The sequence below is a fragment of the Idiotropiscis lumnitzeri genome, chromosome 11 (genome assembly GCF_059441095.1).
Source record: "Idiotropiscis lumnitzeri isolate Australia: NSW breed Sydney's pygmy pipehorse chromosome 11, RoL_Ilum_1.0, whole genome shotgun sequence".
NCBI classification, from domain to species: domain Eukaryota; kingdom Metazoa; phylum Chordata; class Actinopteri; order Syngnathiformes; family Syngnathidae; genus Idiotropiscis; species Idiotropiscis lumnitzeri.
Genome location: NC_142401.1, coordinates 11,817,188 through 11,835,749, shown reverse-complemented (window position 1 = coordinate 11,835,749; position 18,562 = coordinate 11,817,188). Strand labels below are relative to the sequence as shown.

General features: G+C 40.2%; 2 protein-coding genes across 2 annotated transcripts; one reads left to right on the top strand and one right to left on the bottom strand.

Moving 5' to 3' along the window:
• Positions 1-1,287: 1,287 nt before the first annotated feature.
• On the top strand, positions 1,288-11,508 carry nuak2 (NUAK family, SNF1-like kinase, 2). Its single transcript, XM_088309749.1, has 6 exons — positions 1,288-1,629; positions 5,385-5,505; positions 6,410-6,561; positions 7,426-7,491; positions 7,932-8,184; positions 8,877-11,508. The coding sequence occupies exons 1-6, from the start codon at positions 1,405-1,407 to the stop codon at positions 9,932-9,934; spliced, it is 1,875 nt and encodes a 624-aa protein (XP_088165875.1). The 5' UTR covers positions 1,288-1,404; the 3' UTR covers positions 9,935-11,508.
• Positions 11,303-18,019, bottom strand: ccnd3 (cyclin D3). Its single transcript, XM_088309751.1, has 6 exons — positions 17,954-18,019; positions 17,211-17,420; positions 16,929-17,144; positions 15,298-15,460; positions 12,768-12,901; positions 11,303-11,960 (listed from the first exon to the last, which is right to left on the bottom strand). The coding sequence occupies exons 1-6, from the start codon at positions 17,984-17,986 to the stop codon at positions 11,769-11,771; spliced, it is 948 nt and encodes a 315-aa protein (XP_088165877.1). The 5' UTR covers positions 17,987-18,019; the 3' UTR covers positions 11,303-11,768.
• Positions 18,020-18,562: the final 543 nt, after the last annotated feature.

Below are 18,562 nucleotides of genomic sequence, written 5' to 3'. Positions count from 1 at the left end.
TATTTCACTCAGCATTTGTAACAAGGTATCTTGATTGTTTAAGTAGAAAGGCAGTCGTAATTATTTATGCTGTGGGCCCGCAGAGTTATTGGATGTCATATTCAACTAATTGTCCCGCTCATAAATGTTTAAATCAAAGTTGTGAGCAGGGTTCCAGTCCATACGCAAGAGAGGAAGATGAGCTAAAAATAAAAACTGGCGTTTTAGCTTTCTCATTAAAGGAAATGAATAGAAATAGTTGATTATATTATACTATCTTGGTTTGGACGCTATGACGGAATGTCGCTCTCTTGTGGATGGTAGCTGTAACGACACTATTGTCACAATTATTTTACACTAGTCTAAGAATGTGCCACGAGATCTTTGTGTGCCGTTGAAAGTTATGCAATTTCACTTAACCAAAAAATAAATTACATTTGTTAATCTATCCATGTGGCATGTGGCAGGCCTAAGAATTAAAAGCTCTTCCATTAGACAACAGAAATTACTGTGTTGTCTGTGTTTTTAAACATTTATTTTAGCACTTTATTTCTTTTTACTCTTATCTGTGATACATTTTAATTGAATCAGTATTTGAGTATTTTTATTTATTCATTTTTTGCTATATGTATCCAAGCACATAAGTATAAGCGCATATTACTGCGATTTTGAATTGTATTAAATGTACTTTTTAAGAATAAAATCTCTGCCTACGTTTTGATGAACACTTGAGACTTCTATATATCTTAATAAAAGTTTAATGTTGGTTATTATGGTGGTATTTGAATCGTTTTTTTTGCGGAGGTGCGGAGTGCTTGCTGTAAAAAGTTTGAAAACCAGTTATGACATTTGGTTTTCATACTAATGTATGCTTTTGCCACTCAAGTATTAAAGAGCTTTTTTATTCTGTTAGGTCTACAAACAACTTTCTCACATTTTTTTACAACTCCCATTTGCAATCCAATAACATTCAACCGAACAGGATAGTGTTTGAACAAATTCGTTTGTAAGCGTTAAGAGTTAAACTTTGTATCTGTGCGCTTGTATTGTCCTCTACGTACCCCGGTGGTATAAAAAAAAAAAAAGAAAAAGGCTAAAATTATTTTCCTTTTACACTGTGTCACTCGAGGAACGCTATGAATGTTATGCTAAAACAATAAAAACATAGGGGTGTATGGCAACGACGAATACCAAGCAAAACAATAAAAATAAATAAATAATAGATATTTACACACGTTCGGTTCATGTATTGTTCGGCATAGCCTGGCATCTCAATCAAGCGCGCTTTCTCCCACGTAACCCCGCCCCCTTTGCTCTATGACACGACTTGAAAGCGCACGCGTCCCGGACCCCGCTGCAGTGTACCTGTTAGGTGGCAGACTCTCCGTTTCAAAGTTTTACTTTTCTGCACTTAGTTAGATTAGGATGGAGTCCCCCAGCGTTGGTCGGCTTCCGTCAAGCTTTTGGCCGCCAGTTGAGAGTCTCTCAGCCGCAGCGAAAGCTCCGCTCCCACCGGTCCAGGTGAAGAAACAAGCCGTGAAGCGACACCACCACAAGCACAACCTGAAACATCGCTACGAGTTCCTGGAGACGCTCGGGAAAGGGACATATGGCAAAGTGAAGAAAGCGAAGGAGCGATCTGGCAGACTGGTAAGGTTTAGTTATAATTTTTCATCTTTTTTTCAAATCGCTTTAATTTGAATTGTCTTTAATTGGTGGCGATCTGGCAGCTTCTTGACCATTTGCCCACCTGTTTAAAAATAAAACTGGTATTTGTAGAGCAGCTGTTTGCACAAAGGTTGCTTCCATGTGGAGTGGTGTTGGGATAAAAGTCACAAACTGCACCCGTTTACATACATCAACTGTCAGACAACATTGTGTGAATGTTGTGGATGTTTGGGGTTTTCCCACTATGTAACAATCTGAAGGCAATTCTTGTCCCTGATCTTAGCAGCAGACTCTGAAACGTGTGAAGAATGTGCTGGTATCACAAAAGACTACACAAAACAAGATTAAATGCTCCTTGCAAAGCTGTCAGTGCCCACAAAGCGTTCTCACCTTTAAATTTCTTTAAGAAGGTGGCAGTTGGATTAATGAGGCACTTCAAAGAAATTAAGCGGCAGCATTTTTCTTTGCAGAAGTCAATATCACAACACTGGGAAGTTTGCGTCAGGAATAAAAGCTAAATTTAAGACCAGATAACTTACTAGTTCTGATTCTATCAACATGTACAATGTTTATGAGAAAATATTACAACTATATAAATCATTTTACAGGATAGTGCAAAAGCACAGTGTTGACGTAACACATTTTTTTTGCCTATTGGTTGTCAGCTTTCACTCAGCAAATATGTGATACAAGTGCTGAAAGGTGCCAAAAAACTAACGTCACAATAATTAGCAGTTTCGAAAGAATTTACCCCCCAAAAATAGGCTTCAGTCTAACTGCAACTCCTAGTTGGAGTTTTTTATCAAACTAGACACAAACTGAAATCCATAAAGCATTGTGCATTGAAAACAAACAACTTTGCCATTGGAATGACCCCCCCATCCCTTACCTTAAGGCGAATGGAAAAAGGCACAGACAGCCTTACAATTAGCATTGATAGTTGCTGTGTTATAACTACAAAACAGTGGTTATTTGAACACAAACCACGTGCAACACAGGTAGAAGTTTAAATAATAATACTCGCAAGCATATATTCTTAACCATCTGTGAATAATAATGATTATTAAATGATTACGACACCCTACCGAGCCACTGGTTGGTACAGGTGACTCATTTTGTCTTGTTTTGTTTTTTGCCTGGAAGCCATTATAATACTGCCCCCGGTGGCCAAAGCAAGCACACCAAAAGGGCCAGCACCATCAAGTGAATTGAAGCATTGAAACTGGATGCACAAACCGATTCATTCTTTACATCCTATTGAAATATGTGATTATTATGTTTTTATAATGTACAATTTTATAGCGTGCTATTTTCCTTATTAAAATCACCAGACAAAAAATAACTAAATTTTTTGAACTCTCCAAAAACCCTGAATGGTTTAATGGCATTTTCAATCATTTCAAAGTGGAAAGTCATGGAACTAATGAAACCCTTAAAAGGAACCGCAGCAGTTAGAGTTGTAGGTGTTACACTAATTTCATTGACCTTTATGAAAGTGGCTGATCAAACAGTCAATGCTGAATGAATGCTGGAATGGTTAGACGGCAATTGGTTGAGATTTAAGGCGTGATATTTAAAATTGTCGGCTTACTTGGTGAAGTTGTATTGAATTCTTCAACATTCTGTCTTAGAATAATTGTTTGATTTGCCACATAGTTGGTCAGTGGTATAAATTGCGTGCCAGGGTTGCTTGAAAAGAAATATGAAAACAAAAATTGATAATGAATATAAATGTATAACTCTTACAACCGTGTACCATTTTAGCACTCCCCTGCGTATTATGAGCCTTTTGGTGATAAACCCTTTTGGGCTCTTAAAAACCTTCAATTCTTTTGAGGTTTTACTGCATTTACTTCTTGCAATGGCAGACCTGCTCTGGGTTGCGCAAATGTGTAACCATGTCAATGCATCTTCCATTTCCAGAGCCTTTTGTCTCTACCTTTTCAGTTTGCTGATCTATCTCTCCTAGCTACGGCTGGAATGTGAAGGGTTTTCCACCCCTGCCTTTTTTTTCCAGGCAGACTCTCTGCTTGATGAAATTCATGACCTAAATGTTTCGTGGGAGTGTCCCGGTCTGAGAAGCCGTCTTGTTTATCAGTAACGCTGTTATTAGTTTTCATCGTGAAAGTGCAATCAAATATGGAATTTCCCTCTTTGCACCTGCACTCGTCACATCACGTCACAGTACATGTTGAGTCGTGTCCCCGCATACACACGCACACACACACCACAGGATGTGAGTTGGTGTCTGTGAATCACCCCTGCCGACTTCTTGCAGAGCCTGCTGTCATAATACTGATAAGACCTACCAACTGGCCCCTCTTAATGTGCTTCAAGCAAAGTGTTACCTAAATAGCCTTTAACATAGTTGTAAATACAACATTCCTCGGCTTTGTTTTTATTTACCTGCCCTACCACTGATAGCACAAAGGCGCTGTAGCGCATGTAATTTGAGACAGGGAGGGCCGCCAGAGAAAGATAGCTTCATTTTGCGTACAGGCTGCCACTTTGACCTGAACAAAATTCATAGTCAATGAGTGCATAGCCCATAAGAGGAACTAGAAGGACACATCACAGACCTAGGTCAAGCCATAACGATCCTAAAATAGTCTTTCCTAACCTTTTATTGAACCAAATGAATGTCCCGAAAGGTTTTTGAGAAATTAAGGGAAATGGCCTGTCATGCAAAGAAAAAAGAATCGGCCGAAATCTGAAATGTAATACGTGGGCTCTGCACCACCATCTATTTTGTGGTCCAAAACAACAGAGGCTGTAAATTCAAATTGTATTTTTAAATCTGTGGGGTAAAACTCAATAGTTTCTGACAACTAAAAAAAACAACAAACACATAATTGTGTAAACCCGCAAACGGCAATCAAAACAACAGAATAACGTAGAGAGCGGCATGCATTGGTTGTCGTTCTTCTTTCTGGGTGGTAGCACAGTTGCAGTCTGGTTGTGTTTGTGCTGGAGCCCCAAAGATTTTTCGGCTGTGGGTGCCGAGTGCGTAGAACAAACTGACGGTGACAAAGGGCGCACACACACTCCGATAACCTCACAGGGGTGTGAAGTCATCATGATCCCAGCAGCCGCGTCTGACAGCTATTCAAACAAACGCAGGAAGCCTGAGTTTGCAGAAGTCAGGAAAGGGGTTATGTGTGGCGTGAGCGCCACACTGACGCACACGGTGCGTCCAGACCAGACGGTGATTCACGGGTGAAATTGACATGACAAGTCTCCACTTTGTGCGTTTGTCTGCTGGGTCGCCCAAAGGCTTCTCAAATGAGAATGCTACCCCAAACACCATCTGGTGCCTCAGGATGACGCGTTCTTAACCTTGAGGCCGAGCGACCAGGAATGCCCGGAATCCCAGATCCAACACATGGATACATGCTTGTCAAAAGACTTTGATTTTCAAGACCTGATTTAGTACTCTGATTGTCAACAACGTCCTGTTTACAGAGGTCATTACCACAGCAGCTTCATTCGCCAATGAACTATTCTTGTCAGTTCCGTAACAAAGTTATCTAATTTAATTTTTTTTCCCTTTTGAATTGTCCTCATGAGAGGCATTATCTATAAACAGACATTTTGTACCACTGCCAACAAAGTCTGCTCACAATCTGCCTTGTGTCTTGTCTTTGAGATTCATTGACCAGCTGGCCAAGTACTGATTAGTTTCTAAAGAATATTAGTGTCCGCCTCTAACATGGTATTCTCTCTGCTTCTTTTTAAAGGTTGCCATTAAGTCCATCAGGAAGGAGAAGATCAAAGACGAGCAAGATCTGGTTCACATTCGCCGAGAAATTGAGATCATGTCATCGCTGTGTCACCCGCACATCATTACCATATATGAAGGCATGTGCAAAGTGCAATTATATGATTATTTTTTTTGGTGTTGAAATTTGTTTGGCCGCACACGTGAAGAGCGAAACGTGATATCTGTAAACAGAGCTGTCTTCATCAGTGTCTGATTGTTTGCCTTCTGAGTCTGCTCACGCAAGTCTTTTGTAGAAGCTGATGCTCTGTTACATAAGTGCTGACTCCACGTTGCATCACAACAGCAGTGTTGTGGGCGGCGCACATGGCCTTGTGTCTTCCTGCGCCCCAAATCGAGATTGCCTCAATGCGCGATTGTCACGATGCATACGGTTCATCCCAATTAGTTTGGCCGGTCGTAGAGCGATAAAATTTGGCCACGGGCGAATGAGATGTCAAAAGTAATCTGACTTTACAATTGTAACCGCAATAAATGCTAGACATATATGGACTGAAGTCATTGCGACTTGGAGTTAGGTTGACTCGAGTCACCTTTTTGATGACTTGTGACCTGACTTCACAAAAACTAAAACATTTGTGGCTCGACTTGTCGTTTGGAGTTAAAGATTCAGGACTTGAGACGTGCTGTTATACTTTACCTAAAGGTTCGATTAATTGCCCAATGATATCATTATCCTATTTTACTTGTCTTCTGTCTTTATGAAGACCAGATACTGCAGGTAAGACGGCATTAATGAGGTGTATTGAATTGCCTGAGACAAAATGACTTCAGAACTTTAGACTTGACGGTAAAGAGTGAAGACTTGTACATGTGACTCCAATCCCATCTCTTATAAATATGCAGACCTCCACAAACGGGCTGAACAATGCTAATTATGCCGGACATTAGTATTCCCCTCCAGTCATAGTCTAAGTACCAAGTGTTGAAAATAATCAATTTCAATTAGTATTTGTCATAACTGATTTGATCTTTTCTTTACAGTATTTGAGAACAAGGACAAAATTGTGATCGTGATGGAGTATGCCAGCCGAGGCGACCTGTATGATCACATCTGCGACATGAGGCACATATCCGACCGGGAGTCGAGGCACTTCTTTAGACAGATTGTGTCCGCTGTGCACTACTGCCATCAGGTTAGGATACGTTTAAATTTGATGCATTCATCCAATGTGATCGACAGAGTACATGTGTTAGGACGGCTTGACTTTGTAGGCGTTTGCAATATCTTCATGGCGGCCCATAGAGCAGTGGCTTCGCTCGTGTTCCTTCCAGGGCACCAGAACCCCCCGCTGTTGCATAATGACCATTATTAACTGTCAGCTGGCTGATTGCAACGGGGATGCTGTGAGAACAATGGAGAGGAAAATTGAACACAGTCTGGAATGAGAGAGAGTGAGCGGCGTCAGGGCTGAAGGCCAGCCGTCCCAACACACACATTCACGGTTGCTAATGAGGGCGTGATAGAACAGAACAAGCACACTCGCACACCATCGGCCCAATCCAGCAGTCCGAAAGCTAATGTTTCAGCGGAGGTGCAATACATGAAGGCTAGATAATATTTACAGAGTAAATTACCTCATCATGTTCCATGTCAACCACCTGTTTTGTTTTTATTGGCCCCTCGCACAAAGGGCCATTGTAAAAGCTTGGCTAAGTTTGGCCGAACTTTGAATAATAATAAAAAAGTGCAGACAATTGATCTTTAGACCAAATTGACAGTGCACCAAACAGAATGACCCTGGCCACAAGTGAGCAGATGACCTGCATTCTTTTAAAGGCAAACATTAGTGGAAGGCATGCCCCCCGCAGAGCCAAGGACAATGCAGCATAGCTGACGCACCAGGAAAAGAAGAAAGAATGCGTTACAACCTAGGGGAAAATAATCCTTTTATGTAGTGTAGACAAACTTACTATAAATGACAAGGGCTGCCATGTATGGAATTTCATCGATGAAATACGAAAATAACTGATATGGACTACTTTTTTTCTTCCTCTAGAATGGAATAGTGCACCGGGATCTCAAACTGGAGAATATTTTACTCGATGGCAATGGCAACGTGAAGGTATACAGCTCTCTGTAACTTATTATACAGTTGTGTCTGACTAAAAAATGTCATTGGTTTTAACTGATCACTAAATGAACAAAGGTGGGGGACACCTGGTTATTACACATGAACATGAGATCAAATATATCTACAAAGCTCAAATGTAGTTGTGGGGATTTTTTGTCCATTCATGCAAGGTCACTGATGTTGAGGAGCTACCTCACATTCTCTTTTCTAGTTCATCCCAACATGCTTGTGCAAAAAATCATACAAGCATGTTTTTACAGCCCTTGCAGCATTCTATGGTGAACAGTCATGTGTGAAAAGCACACGTGGCAAATTGTTGTGATTATATGAGTGTAAGGTGTGACTCATTAGATTTGTCCAGTGCATTTAGTATGTTGTAGTTGGAAAGGGACTGAGAGTTTAAATGCATCTATCTCGCACTTTTGTTGCAGATTGCGGACTTTGGCTTGTCCAACCTGTATCACAGAGACGAGTACCTACAAACGTTCTGCGGCAGCCCGTTGTACGCATCCCCAGAGATTGTAAATGGTCGTCCGTACCGTGGGCCGGAGGTGGACACGTGGTCTCTTGGGGTGCTGTTGTATACTATGGTTCACGGAACCATGCCCTTTGACGGGAACAACCACAAGGCACTCGTCCAACAGATCAGCACCGGAAATTACCGGAAGCCAAGCAAACCCTCTGGTGAGTCTTTCGCCATTTCTTTACAGGGAGAATAACTCTTAGCTACTACTGCACCTTATATTCAAAATAAGGAGATTATGTGTTCATACTTTAAATGGATAATTATTCACATATGCTCCCGTTAAATTTTCGTTGGAAACCACACATGTGAATTTCATACAGTTCATACAGGCTGTCAAAACGGATCACCTTGAATGACCCCCTTGAGCCGGGGAACGAGGGGTCGGAGGGAAAAAAAAAATCATGTGAGCAGGGAGGTATGCTACAGTTTTTGTCTAGCCAGGAACTGTCAGATGCTCTTGGAATTGAAAAAGCAGCCATGAGTTGTCTTGCTACAACTCTTCTCGCACAAGCAAACCGCCGCAAGATCTCTTTGTAGACTTGCTGGTTGACTCTCTAGCCCACATTAAAGGGAACAATTGTGGTTTGGGTTTGAAATTTTTTTGTGACGTCAGGCCTGGAACCTTTCTTGACACAACATATGCTGGATCATTAAATGTAATGCCAAATCAGATTGCGGATTAAAGTCATCCATTTAATTTAGAATGGATAATCCCGTTAGTTGTATTAGGTCATTTTGGATCCAAGGAAGCTAAGTACGACAGTACTAATGTTGAATATGACGCAACAAAGTCATTTTGAATGCTGTAGACAAATAAGAGACATTTTCTCTAATGCTTGCTTCCTGACAGATGCCTGTGGTCTCATTCGTTGGATGCTAATGGTAAACCCTGAGCGCAGAGCTACAATTGAGGAGATAGCGGGACACTGGTGGCTTAACTGGGGTTACCAGCAGTCCCTCCTGGCTGAGACAAAGACCAGCCAAGTTGAGTCGCCTTCCTCGCCATCACCGTCCTCGCCGTCAACGCAGCACCCGGCCGGGCTGGCCAGCGTCGCCAGCTGGCTGCGGCGTACGTCAAGGCCTTTGTTGGAGAATGGCTCCAAGATGCGCTGCTTGCTCCGCTCGCAAGGTGGCAGCGGGGGGGATGTGGTGCGCCAACGCTCTCTGCGTAGGTCACGGAAGGAGAATAATGTCTCCCAAGCCAGCCATGAAGGGGCTACAGACACTCGGCCTTCCAAAGGGATTTTGAAAAGAAGAAACAGCGTGAAACAGAAGGTGCCGAGCGAGACTCGTGTTGACGGTTTAGCGGAGCAGCAGAACATTTTGGGTTTGTCTACTGAAGCCAGTGACCCCTCTGCTGCAATGCTACCTCGCAAAGGTATCCTAAAGAAGCCCGCAGAACAGGAATCTGGCTACTACTCCTCATCTCCTGAGAACAGTGACTCTGGCTGGATCCCACAATCTCAAGCTTGCCCCTCAGCATCAACCCACAAGAAAGGCATCCTCAAGCGAAATGGAAAGTTCTCCTCAAGTGGACTGCAGGAGTTTGGCTCATTGGATCAGCTGACTGTTTCGTTACCCAGAAGAGGCGCCAGAGTGAGGTCAAGTGGCGCCATCAGCGAAGACAGCATTCTGTCCTCCGAGTCGTTTGACCAGCTAGATCTTCCGGACCGTGTAGGACTTCCAGCACACCCAGAGAAAGTTGGCAGGCCCACCATGAGAGGATGTGTGTCCGCTGACAACCTGCTGGACATTCAAGAAGACGGCATTCTCGGAGACGGGCTGCAGAGGCAGTGGAGCTGCTATGATGCCGGTGTGGCTGACAGTGCCTTCTCCATTACAGACTGTGATAATGTCACTGCGGATTACAAGCAGGCCTTGATGATTCACAGCCCTGCTCCAAGCTGAATACCATAGAGGCTCTGTCGCCATCATGCATGGCGCACTATCATACGCCAAAGTGCATTCTGACAATATTTCAGCGCACAACAGGCCAACATCAGGAATTGCACACGCCAAAAAAGGGAAGAGGAAGGACAAATACATTATAACTTGGCCAGGTTAAAAAATATTTTTTGTAAAAATGTAAGCTGGGATCTCAGGTGCTCAAACTTTGAAATGAGAGTATAATCAAAATTTACCCTAAAACCAAAACACCTTGAATGTAAATGTTTGTCGGATATCAGTCACTCTGGGCCCTTGTGCCTATTATAAAACTTGAGTCCCATTTTTGGTGGTTGTTGTGCTGTTTTTTCCCCACCCAGACACTAAGGAAAGTATTTATGCCTTCATGGGACTTGTATCATTTAATGTGATTGTCATTGTCAGCTTCAACTTGAGTACTGCTTCTCTATTACTTGCAGCTTTTACTGCCTTTTATGATGCAAGCAATCTTCAACATTTGATGATGCCAAAGAACGCTCATGTTCACACTCGTGGATGCTTTTGTCTTTAATTAAAGAATGTGCAAATGCTCAGGACAGATAATTTCCAATCCATGTTTTCTTTCAAAATGATGTGGTCCAAGTTTGGACGATGATGGCAATAACGTGACAAGCTGACACATTACAAGCGTAACTTGTTTAACCTGCTGCTACACCCAAATCTACAAAAGTGCACGTGCACCGGTAGCCGTTGTTTTTCAACAGATGTGGTTTCCAGTCACAATCCAGGAAAACCCGAAGCATTTATTTGATGTAAACACCTTGAGCTAAATGTTAATGTTTAACTGCTGAAGGAAATGATGGCTCGTTGTGCTTGGCTGTCCTTTTGGGTTTATGGCTCAGGTCTTCTATCTTATTTGAAAGTACAACGGGAAATTTACTAAAGCCAGATCAAACGTTCTATTCTTTGTCTTTTAGCTTAAATGTGAATGCTGTTTACAATTACAGTGAACAGACATAACCAATCTGCTTTATGGTAATTAAATGCTTCTTAAATATTTGGCAGATATGCTTTGTTTTTGTTCCATGACCTTCAACAATGGTTAAAAACGTTAGTTCTCACTGGAATTCTCAACATTACTTTCTAAATCCCAGCAGTGAATAATCACATCAGAAAGTGACAAGTTGTAACACTCTAGCAAATAAATTGGGGATGAAATGACGTTATTAATTGCATGTAAAAAGAAAAGACATCCAGAACCGCAAACCTGTGCTGAAACTGGAATGTTGATATGGAAATGTTTGTGTTTCAGTTTTTCTTTGACAAACTGAAGCTTATCAGGAATGTAAAGCAGATGTGAATGTGTGTCCAGTACATACAAAGCTGAAATAGTCAAAATTTCACCTAGTTCTTGTCATTTCAAGAATAGAAGGAGCAGTGTTCATGAGAGCAAGTGCTCATATATTTTGGTACGTAAGTATTTCAATACCTTTCGTTGCAAACTCAATTTTTATGTGCCAAAGTTATTGTCTGGTGTGACACTCTTGTGACTGGGATGAGGACATCAATAAAATAAAAAGTACATAAGTGCTCCCTTATGTTGTCAGTCATTTACGTGCAATTCTTTTATGTAGTAGTTGAAAACATTTATAGTGACAATGAGACCAAAGACTTAAGATTCCAAACATTTTATGCAATATGAAACATTTGAAACTCAGATTGTACTGCTAATTATGAGTTCAATTAACCTCAAAACAACCTGCAACATTGCATCACATCTTGTGTCTCAATCTACGTAAATGATCTAGACACTGAATAATTGCATGCGTGAGCAAAAAGACATTTTGGCCAGCCACATTCACACTTGCCTGTGGTGGCAGGGAGGAGTTTCCAGCTGGCTTTCACCAGGCGTCACTGACGTCAATAAAAGATGGTCAACATCAGCGGGAGTCTGACTGACCTCTGATCTGCAAACAGAGGCTTGGAAAGGGGAAGGCAGGATGAGCTCCACTGCTCTCTGAAGCTGACTGTAGCAGAGGAGGATGGAGCTCTGTGGCCGAGGTGGAACACAAAAAGAACAAAGGTTCAAGAGCAGGCCACACACAACCTGACCAGTGATTAATGTTACATTGCACACAGTCTTGGATAAAAGGATTTGCTAAATTGCTATAATGGATGGACCTTGGTTTTCGTATGCTGTAGCTTTTGTATTGTTCGGTTTTTGGTGCTTTTTTTTTTTTTTTTTACACCAAAATGTTGTCCGTTTTGGTTTATTCTGTATATTCATGATACATCTGTAGCTACAGAAAAAGGACTGTCGACAAATATGCTATATTAGTAAACAAAAAACTATAATCAATACTAAAACAAACAAAACCTCTAATTTAAAAGAAAGCATTTTAGAAAAAAATACAATAAACACTAACAAACGTTCTAAAAATTAATTAAAGCTAACTGAATTTAAAAAACATAAACTAATTGTAATGAAAAATCCAAATTTATTACAACCCAGGTGCGTATCTACCATTGTTCACACTACCAGTCGCTCTTTGCCGTCTGTCATACATCATCAAAGAGTCTTAAAAAAATATGTTTAATTGGTGAATGTGCGTTTATCCATTTAATTAATAATTTAATATATTTATTTCACATTGTTTCTGCATGTAAAATACAGTTATTCTCTTTGAAATTCATTTCTTAATATTTGTGGGTGTAATGAAGTAATAGGAATTTCCTATGGGAAATAGTGCTATTGTTTTCCTGCATTTTGGTTTCAGTCAGACCTTTTGGAACGGCATAATCACAGAACCTGAGTTTCCATTGGAGGTGAAAGCGAAACTGTAAACATGATTCTTACCAGATCAATGACCAGGAGATTGGCCAGAAACTTGAGCAGTGCGTCAGGCGAGTCCACCAAGTTGAGCCTCTGTGTTGCAGTGCTCACACAGGCACAAGCAAGGGTGGAGGGCAAAAAGTCATAAGACTTCAACTCTGAAAATAAATTAATTTAAAAAATACATAAAAAAATAGAACTCAATAAAGTTAAGGAAAAAGTCTAAGTGTTGCGTGTTTAGTATAACTGGGAACATACAATCAATGCTCAGCAGAAATAATGAACAACATGGATCACATATAAAAAAAAAATAATTAGGAGCTTGCTTTCTTTTATTACTTAATGTTTTCATCCCTCGAACCCCACCACATTTACAAACATTTATTGATATTTTCTCCCAGTAGAAAACACAGAAGTCATATTCAAGAATGCAGTACAATTTCAAAGAAGTCCTTTGTTTTGCATGCGTGTAGATGACAACAACATTTGGCGTAATCTTGATCATTCTTTATCCAACATAATTAAAAAAAACACTCACTCATTCATTCATTTGAGCACGTGTTTAAAGTTGCACACAGGTTAAATTATAAATAAGCACACACATGTGTGTGTGTTTGAGTGTGTGTGTGTAGGTGTGTGCGTGCCTTGCGTGCTTTAAACTTTCTACAGGGCTCACCACAGTAATAATATATGGAAATTAGAGAATTGTTTTCCTTGCTGGAATGGCCTCTTGCAGGCATCTTCAAAACAGCCAAAATATTGTAACGCATTGCAGGTTCTGAAATCTTGTTTAAAAAAGTAGGTTAAATACTTACATCATGAATTTAATTCCAATAACAGGAATATGAGGTTGTATTTACACTTCGTACTTTGTTTTTCTATTAAGTTTGTTTCAGTGGGCACTGGGACGGTTTTGTATGCCATTGTCCATTAGTATTTTAAATAATAGCTTCTTTCTTTGCTTTTAGTATTTTATGTTTCATTTTCTGTCATTGTTCCACTACTACTTGGTATTCATTACTGTCACACTGAATAAGTTCTTCCTTTGTGTATGCACATAATCACGGCAATACGTAAATTTTCCACTGCAACCAAAATGGGTGATATATTAATTTCATGTTAATACAGGTCAATAATTGTCACCCAATCAGTTATTCTATCTAGTATAGTTGAATCTATTGTAGTTCCTTGAGTAACATCTAGTGCAGTAAGAGGAGGAGGACAGATAAATGTCAAAGGCTGCTATTGTAGACACACCCCCATGGACAAAAAACAGCAATTAAAAGCTGTCACTTGCTAAAACATGAAAATCTGACATATCATCTTCAACACCTCAGGGAGGACAAGTGGCGAGACACCAAGTCTACCATTCAACCCTTCCTCGCACGCCTCTGTGAATGGGTCACAATGTTAGGGGGCCGGGAAGTGTCATAACGTTTTGTGGGGTTTTATATGTCACAGTGTCTAACGCTGGGACCTGTCGCCTGGGGCTGCACCACAGAGCTTCGTGAGAAGCGTGGGCTGAATAGGTGGACAGCGGTCATTCACTGCACACAATACCGAATTACACAAACTCAGCTCTCTGTCTCCTAAATGAACTGCTGACACAACACAATCAAACTTATAGCTGCATTGTGTCTACTATGGCCAATGAGCAAAGTCACTTAATTTCCACAGTTAACGCTCAGTATTTCCCAATGTTTAATTTGCCCTTTGGGCATGATGATTTGATCCAAGTCAATGTCTTATTTCACTATGTGGTACCTACACGGCTCACCACAATCCACATTGCTTCGGTTTGGGCTGGGTGACTATTTGCTTTTAAATAGCCGTACCGCATTAGCTGTGGGAACCACACCTAATAAGTTGAATGGATCAAAATGATGTCAATGATGTCATAATGAGGAGGAGATTTTATGTAAGAAGACTCTGTGGAGCGAATGCACAGCGAGAGGGTAACGTGTGTTCTTTTAAAAGGTTTATTTCTAGCCTTATACTATCCTCAAAAGTCACAATGATGAGATGTTGGATATGGTCGACCACTGAGCGTTCAATTTATGTCATGCAGATGGTGACTGAGAATTCTGGCTGACCTAGTAGTATCTGGTTGGTTTATAATAATTCAATATAACAGTGAGGAACTCTGGCCTCAGTATTAAGTGCTTTGTGGACTTGGAGCACTACTTTCAAATTGATTCATTAACTTGGCGCTGGTGTCGTGGGCTCGATTGGCCCTGGTTCGAACTCTAGCTGAAGTGAAGAGAGAGCTGCAACTATTTTTGTGCTCTTTTTTAGGGGGAGTCCAGTCGTGGTCAACCTCGCTAGGATGAAGGCATGGTCCACCCTTCCACTAGGTTAAATATTTACCAAAATGAGGAGGAAAATAAAGGGAGATTAAGATATCCATACAGGATATAAAGATAAAATGCGTTCAAACGCAACCGGTGAAATGTCAAACAAAAAAAACAAAACAATAGTTGGCACTGTGGTCTTATCAGCGCACAATTCATATTGACATCTGCCGGATTTTATGTAACTTAGTTATGCAACTCACCGATCGCTGCCAGGGCGACATAGGAGTGAACATGTCGGCGCACGTTGGGAAGGTGCTGGGCATGAAGAAAGGAGAGCGCATGAAGAATCGGCTCCAGGAAGTCAGAGGGGAGCACGGAGGCCAGACGCCACCCTAACCTGGAGACCACTGATACCTCGAACTGCTGCAACACACACACACACATTTCTATCAGCGCCCCAAGTTACACTCGACCGGTTAACTGCTAGAGGATTTTTGCTATGTATGATTGTGTGATTAGCAGTGCTACAAAATTTATGGTTGCCCATGAACCATCAATAAATGCCTGCTGTGGCCTGTTTAACAAAAGGGTGTTATTTAAGAGATCCTTTTAGGGAGTCGAAGAGATAAATGATCCAGTTTATCAACAAAAAAAAAACTGGAGAAAGGTTTGTGCAGCTCAAATATGTTTTCTGCTGTTTTGTCCTATTAACCTTCAAACCCTGCTGTGAAAAGTTGGGAAACACTGAGTGAACCATCGACCTACTATTTTAGTGAAAACAGGTCATGGTGGACTAATTCAGTCATGAATGTTTTGTTTTTATAGAGCAGAATTAAAAAGAGTGTCTTTCTAATATTTTGGTTAACTTGTTAAGCAACAGGAGAAGGGACAAGCTAAGACAAAGATATTTCAGTCAACCACAATAGTAAAATCTAAATAGAACCAAAAACATGTTTACATTTGTAGAAGAATGGAGTTTGGACCAAGGAAGGAACCCATTCAAATGGATATTTGTCCCTACATTTCCACTTATATTAACACCGCATGCATCTTATTGACACATTTCAGACACATTCAGAATATAAAAACAGTTTACTCATTATGTCACCAAGGTTAGAATTATTTTTGTTTTTTCATTATAGTTGTTTTTAGTCCATTTTAAATTCAGTTTTAATTCATTTTTAGAGCAAAATTGTTAGTTGAGATTTTTTCCAAAATGCTTTGTTTTAGTTTTTTGGTTTGTTCTGAACATTTCATTGCTTAGCAATGTTAGAAAATGTATGTTACATATAGTACTTTATAGCATACAGTATATATCGCCATTTTCTACTTTCACATTTTAGTTCAGTAAAGTAGAACGGATTCTAAAATTAATGTCTTAATTCAATGCTTTGTTGCCACGATATCATATTAAATGTACACACGTGACACACGTAAGATTCTTTGACGAGCAGAATGGCAGCTGACTCCCACCAAGATAAGAGCTGTCTAACCTTGAGGCAAATTTAAGGCAGTCAATGCTGTTTCAGATAAAGTAAGCCAAGCTGTAAACTATTCCTGGGTCAAAAGTAAAACACCCTCAGTTTTTCTTCCTGCTAGTCTTTGCAGAGTTTAGCGATGAGGGATTTATTAAGTGTGTAGGGATCGTAGTTGTTTATGACGGCCACTTGGTCATCACTGCATCCAAGGTTTCCCAATACCTTGGGAACTTTTTGGCCCTCACCTTAGCAAAGTTAGGGGGTTAAAACATTTATAACATCTGATATAAACTGATTATACAGCAATTAAGAAAAACAACAAAAATTCTGTCCGTATACTAGTCTTTCCCTTAAGCCTGGTTTATCCTCCCGATCTGCTCAATCCCAAACGCTGATAGTATGTTCACATTTACCAAGATTTCTGGCAATGAAATGGAGCAATCTGTGTAAATGCAGAGCTTGCTGGCTGTCAGAGGAATAGTCTCTCTCATCTTGGAAGCCAGCAACATGGTGACGGCACTTAAAAGCTGCAGCTTGGAGTCTGGTAAAATATGGTTGCTCAGGTAAGAGTCCAGATAGTGGACCGCCAGCGGGAACACCTCCTCCTCACATTTCTGCTCCTCACAAACCTGGTAGAGAACATAGTTAGCACCACAGAATCTGTATTAATCTAACACAGAAAACTGTTGGAATACCTGGAACATCCAGATGATCAGTGTCTTCCTCTTATGTGCATGGATGTTCTGCTGGTTTTCAAGCAAGTGAGAAGACATTCGGCTAGTGATTCCCACCTCCAAGGCTCTAAGATTCTGGATGGCCCGAGGGTCCCGAACTAACTCCAGGTCGTAGCACGCCCGTTCAACCACGTCATAATCATACACCAGTTCAGGGATGCAATATTTCTCCTTGGATAAAAATTAGATTAAGAACAAACACTAAATATCCTCAACAAATAAGCATTTGGGTCATTTTGAGTACAGTGTCCCAAATTCGAATCATTTTAAATATCAATAGCTGGAAAACTAAAATGTAATTAAAATTTAATTCTATGTTGACATTAATATGCGATGAACTCTTCATCAGCATGCCAGTAAAATAATACCTCCTGCGAACAGTTTAAAGTCGGAGAAAAATGTGAATCAATACGCAACATTTAAACTTAGCTTTTATCTATTAATTACAATGCGGGACAGTAATTTGAGTGAGAATTTGCAGTTTTTATTTATGAATGTATATGAGAGATTGTGTCTTCACGTCTAGTTTATCTTAGCTTAGCAGTTTGCGCATTTGAGTTTCCTTCGATATTATGGCTGTAAATACTATCAAAACACGTTTTATTCTCCTTACAACTCGCAAGGCACGTATAAATAAAATAAGTAAATAACGAAGACAGTATCTAACAGAGTCGAGGCATTCCGAATTGTAGAAAAAAACTCACCCTGCTGAGGGGTGTTCTGCCCACCATAGACATTTTAGCACGTTGACGTTAGCATTCAAATGCTGCTTGGCGGACAAAACAGTATAGTCCTAATTTGGCTAAAGTAAATGGGACATTTTCTGTAGATAACACTGGACAACAGCTATTTTTAATCAGAGAGTTTTATATGTCCCTAAAGGTATTTTTGACGGAGATTTTAAGTGTCTTTACTTTTTTCCTATAGCGCATGATTGTTGAGAGAGTTTGACCTTTAAATGCTTGTGCGATACCGATTTTACAATGCGTTTTAATGTATAGCTAGGACGTTTCAAGGGGAAGAATGTCCACCTCACTAAAGTCATTTAAAAACAAAAAAAAACAATTGAGCTAAATATATTAATATTACATACATCATTGTCATTATATTATCGGTACTTGTAGTCATTATCATGTAATACGGAAAATAACAGAACTAAAAACAAAAACAAATCTACAGAAGTTTAGTTGCTTCACTCCTTAAAACATGTTTAATAAAAGTTATTGACCAGTGCAATCTAAATTTTTTTGTTCATTGCCGAATACGATGGTTAATATTTGATATTAAAAAAAATAAATGCAATTAAGACACTG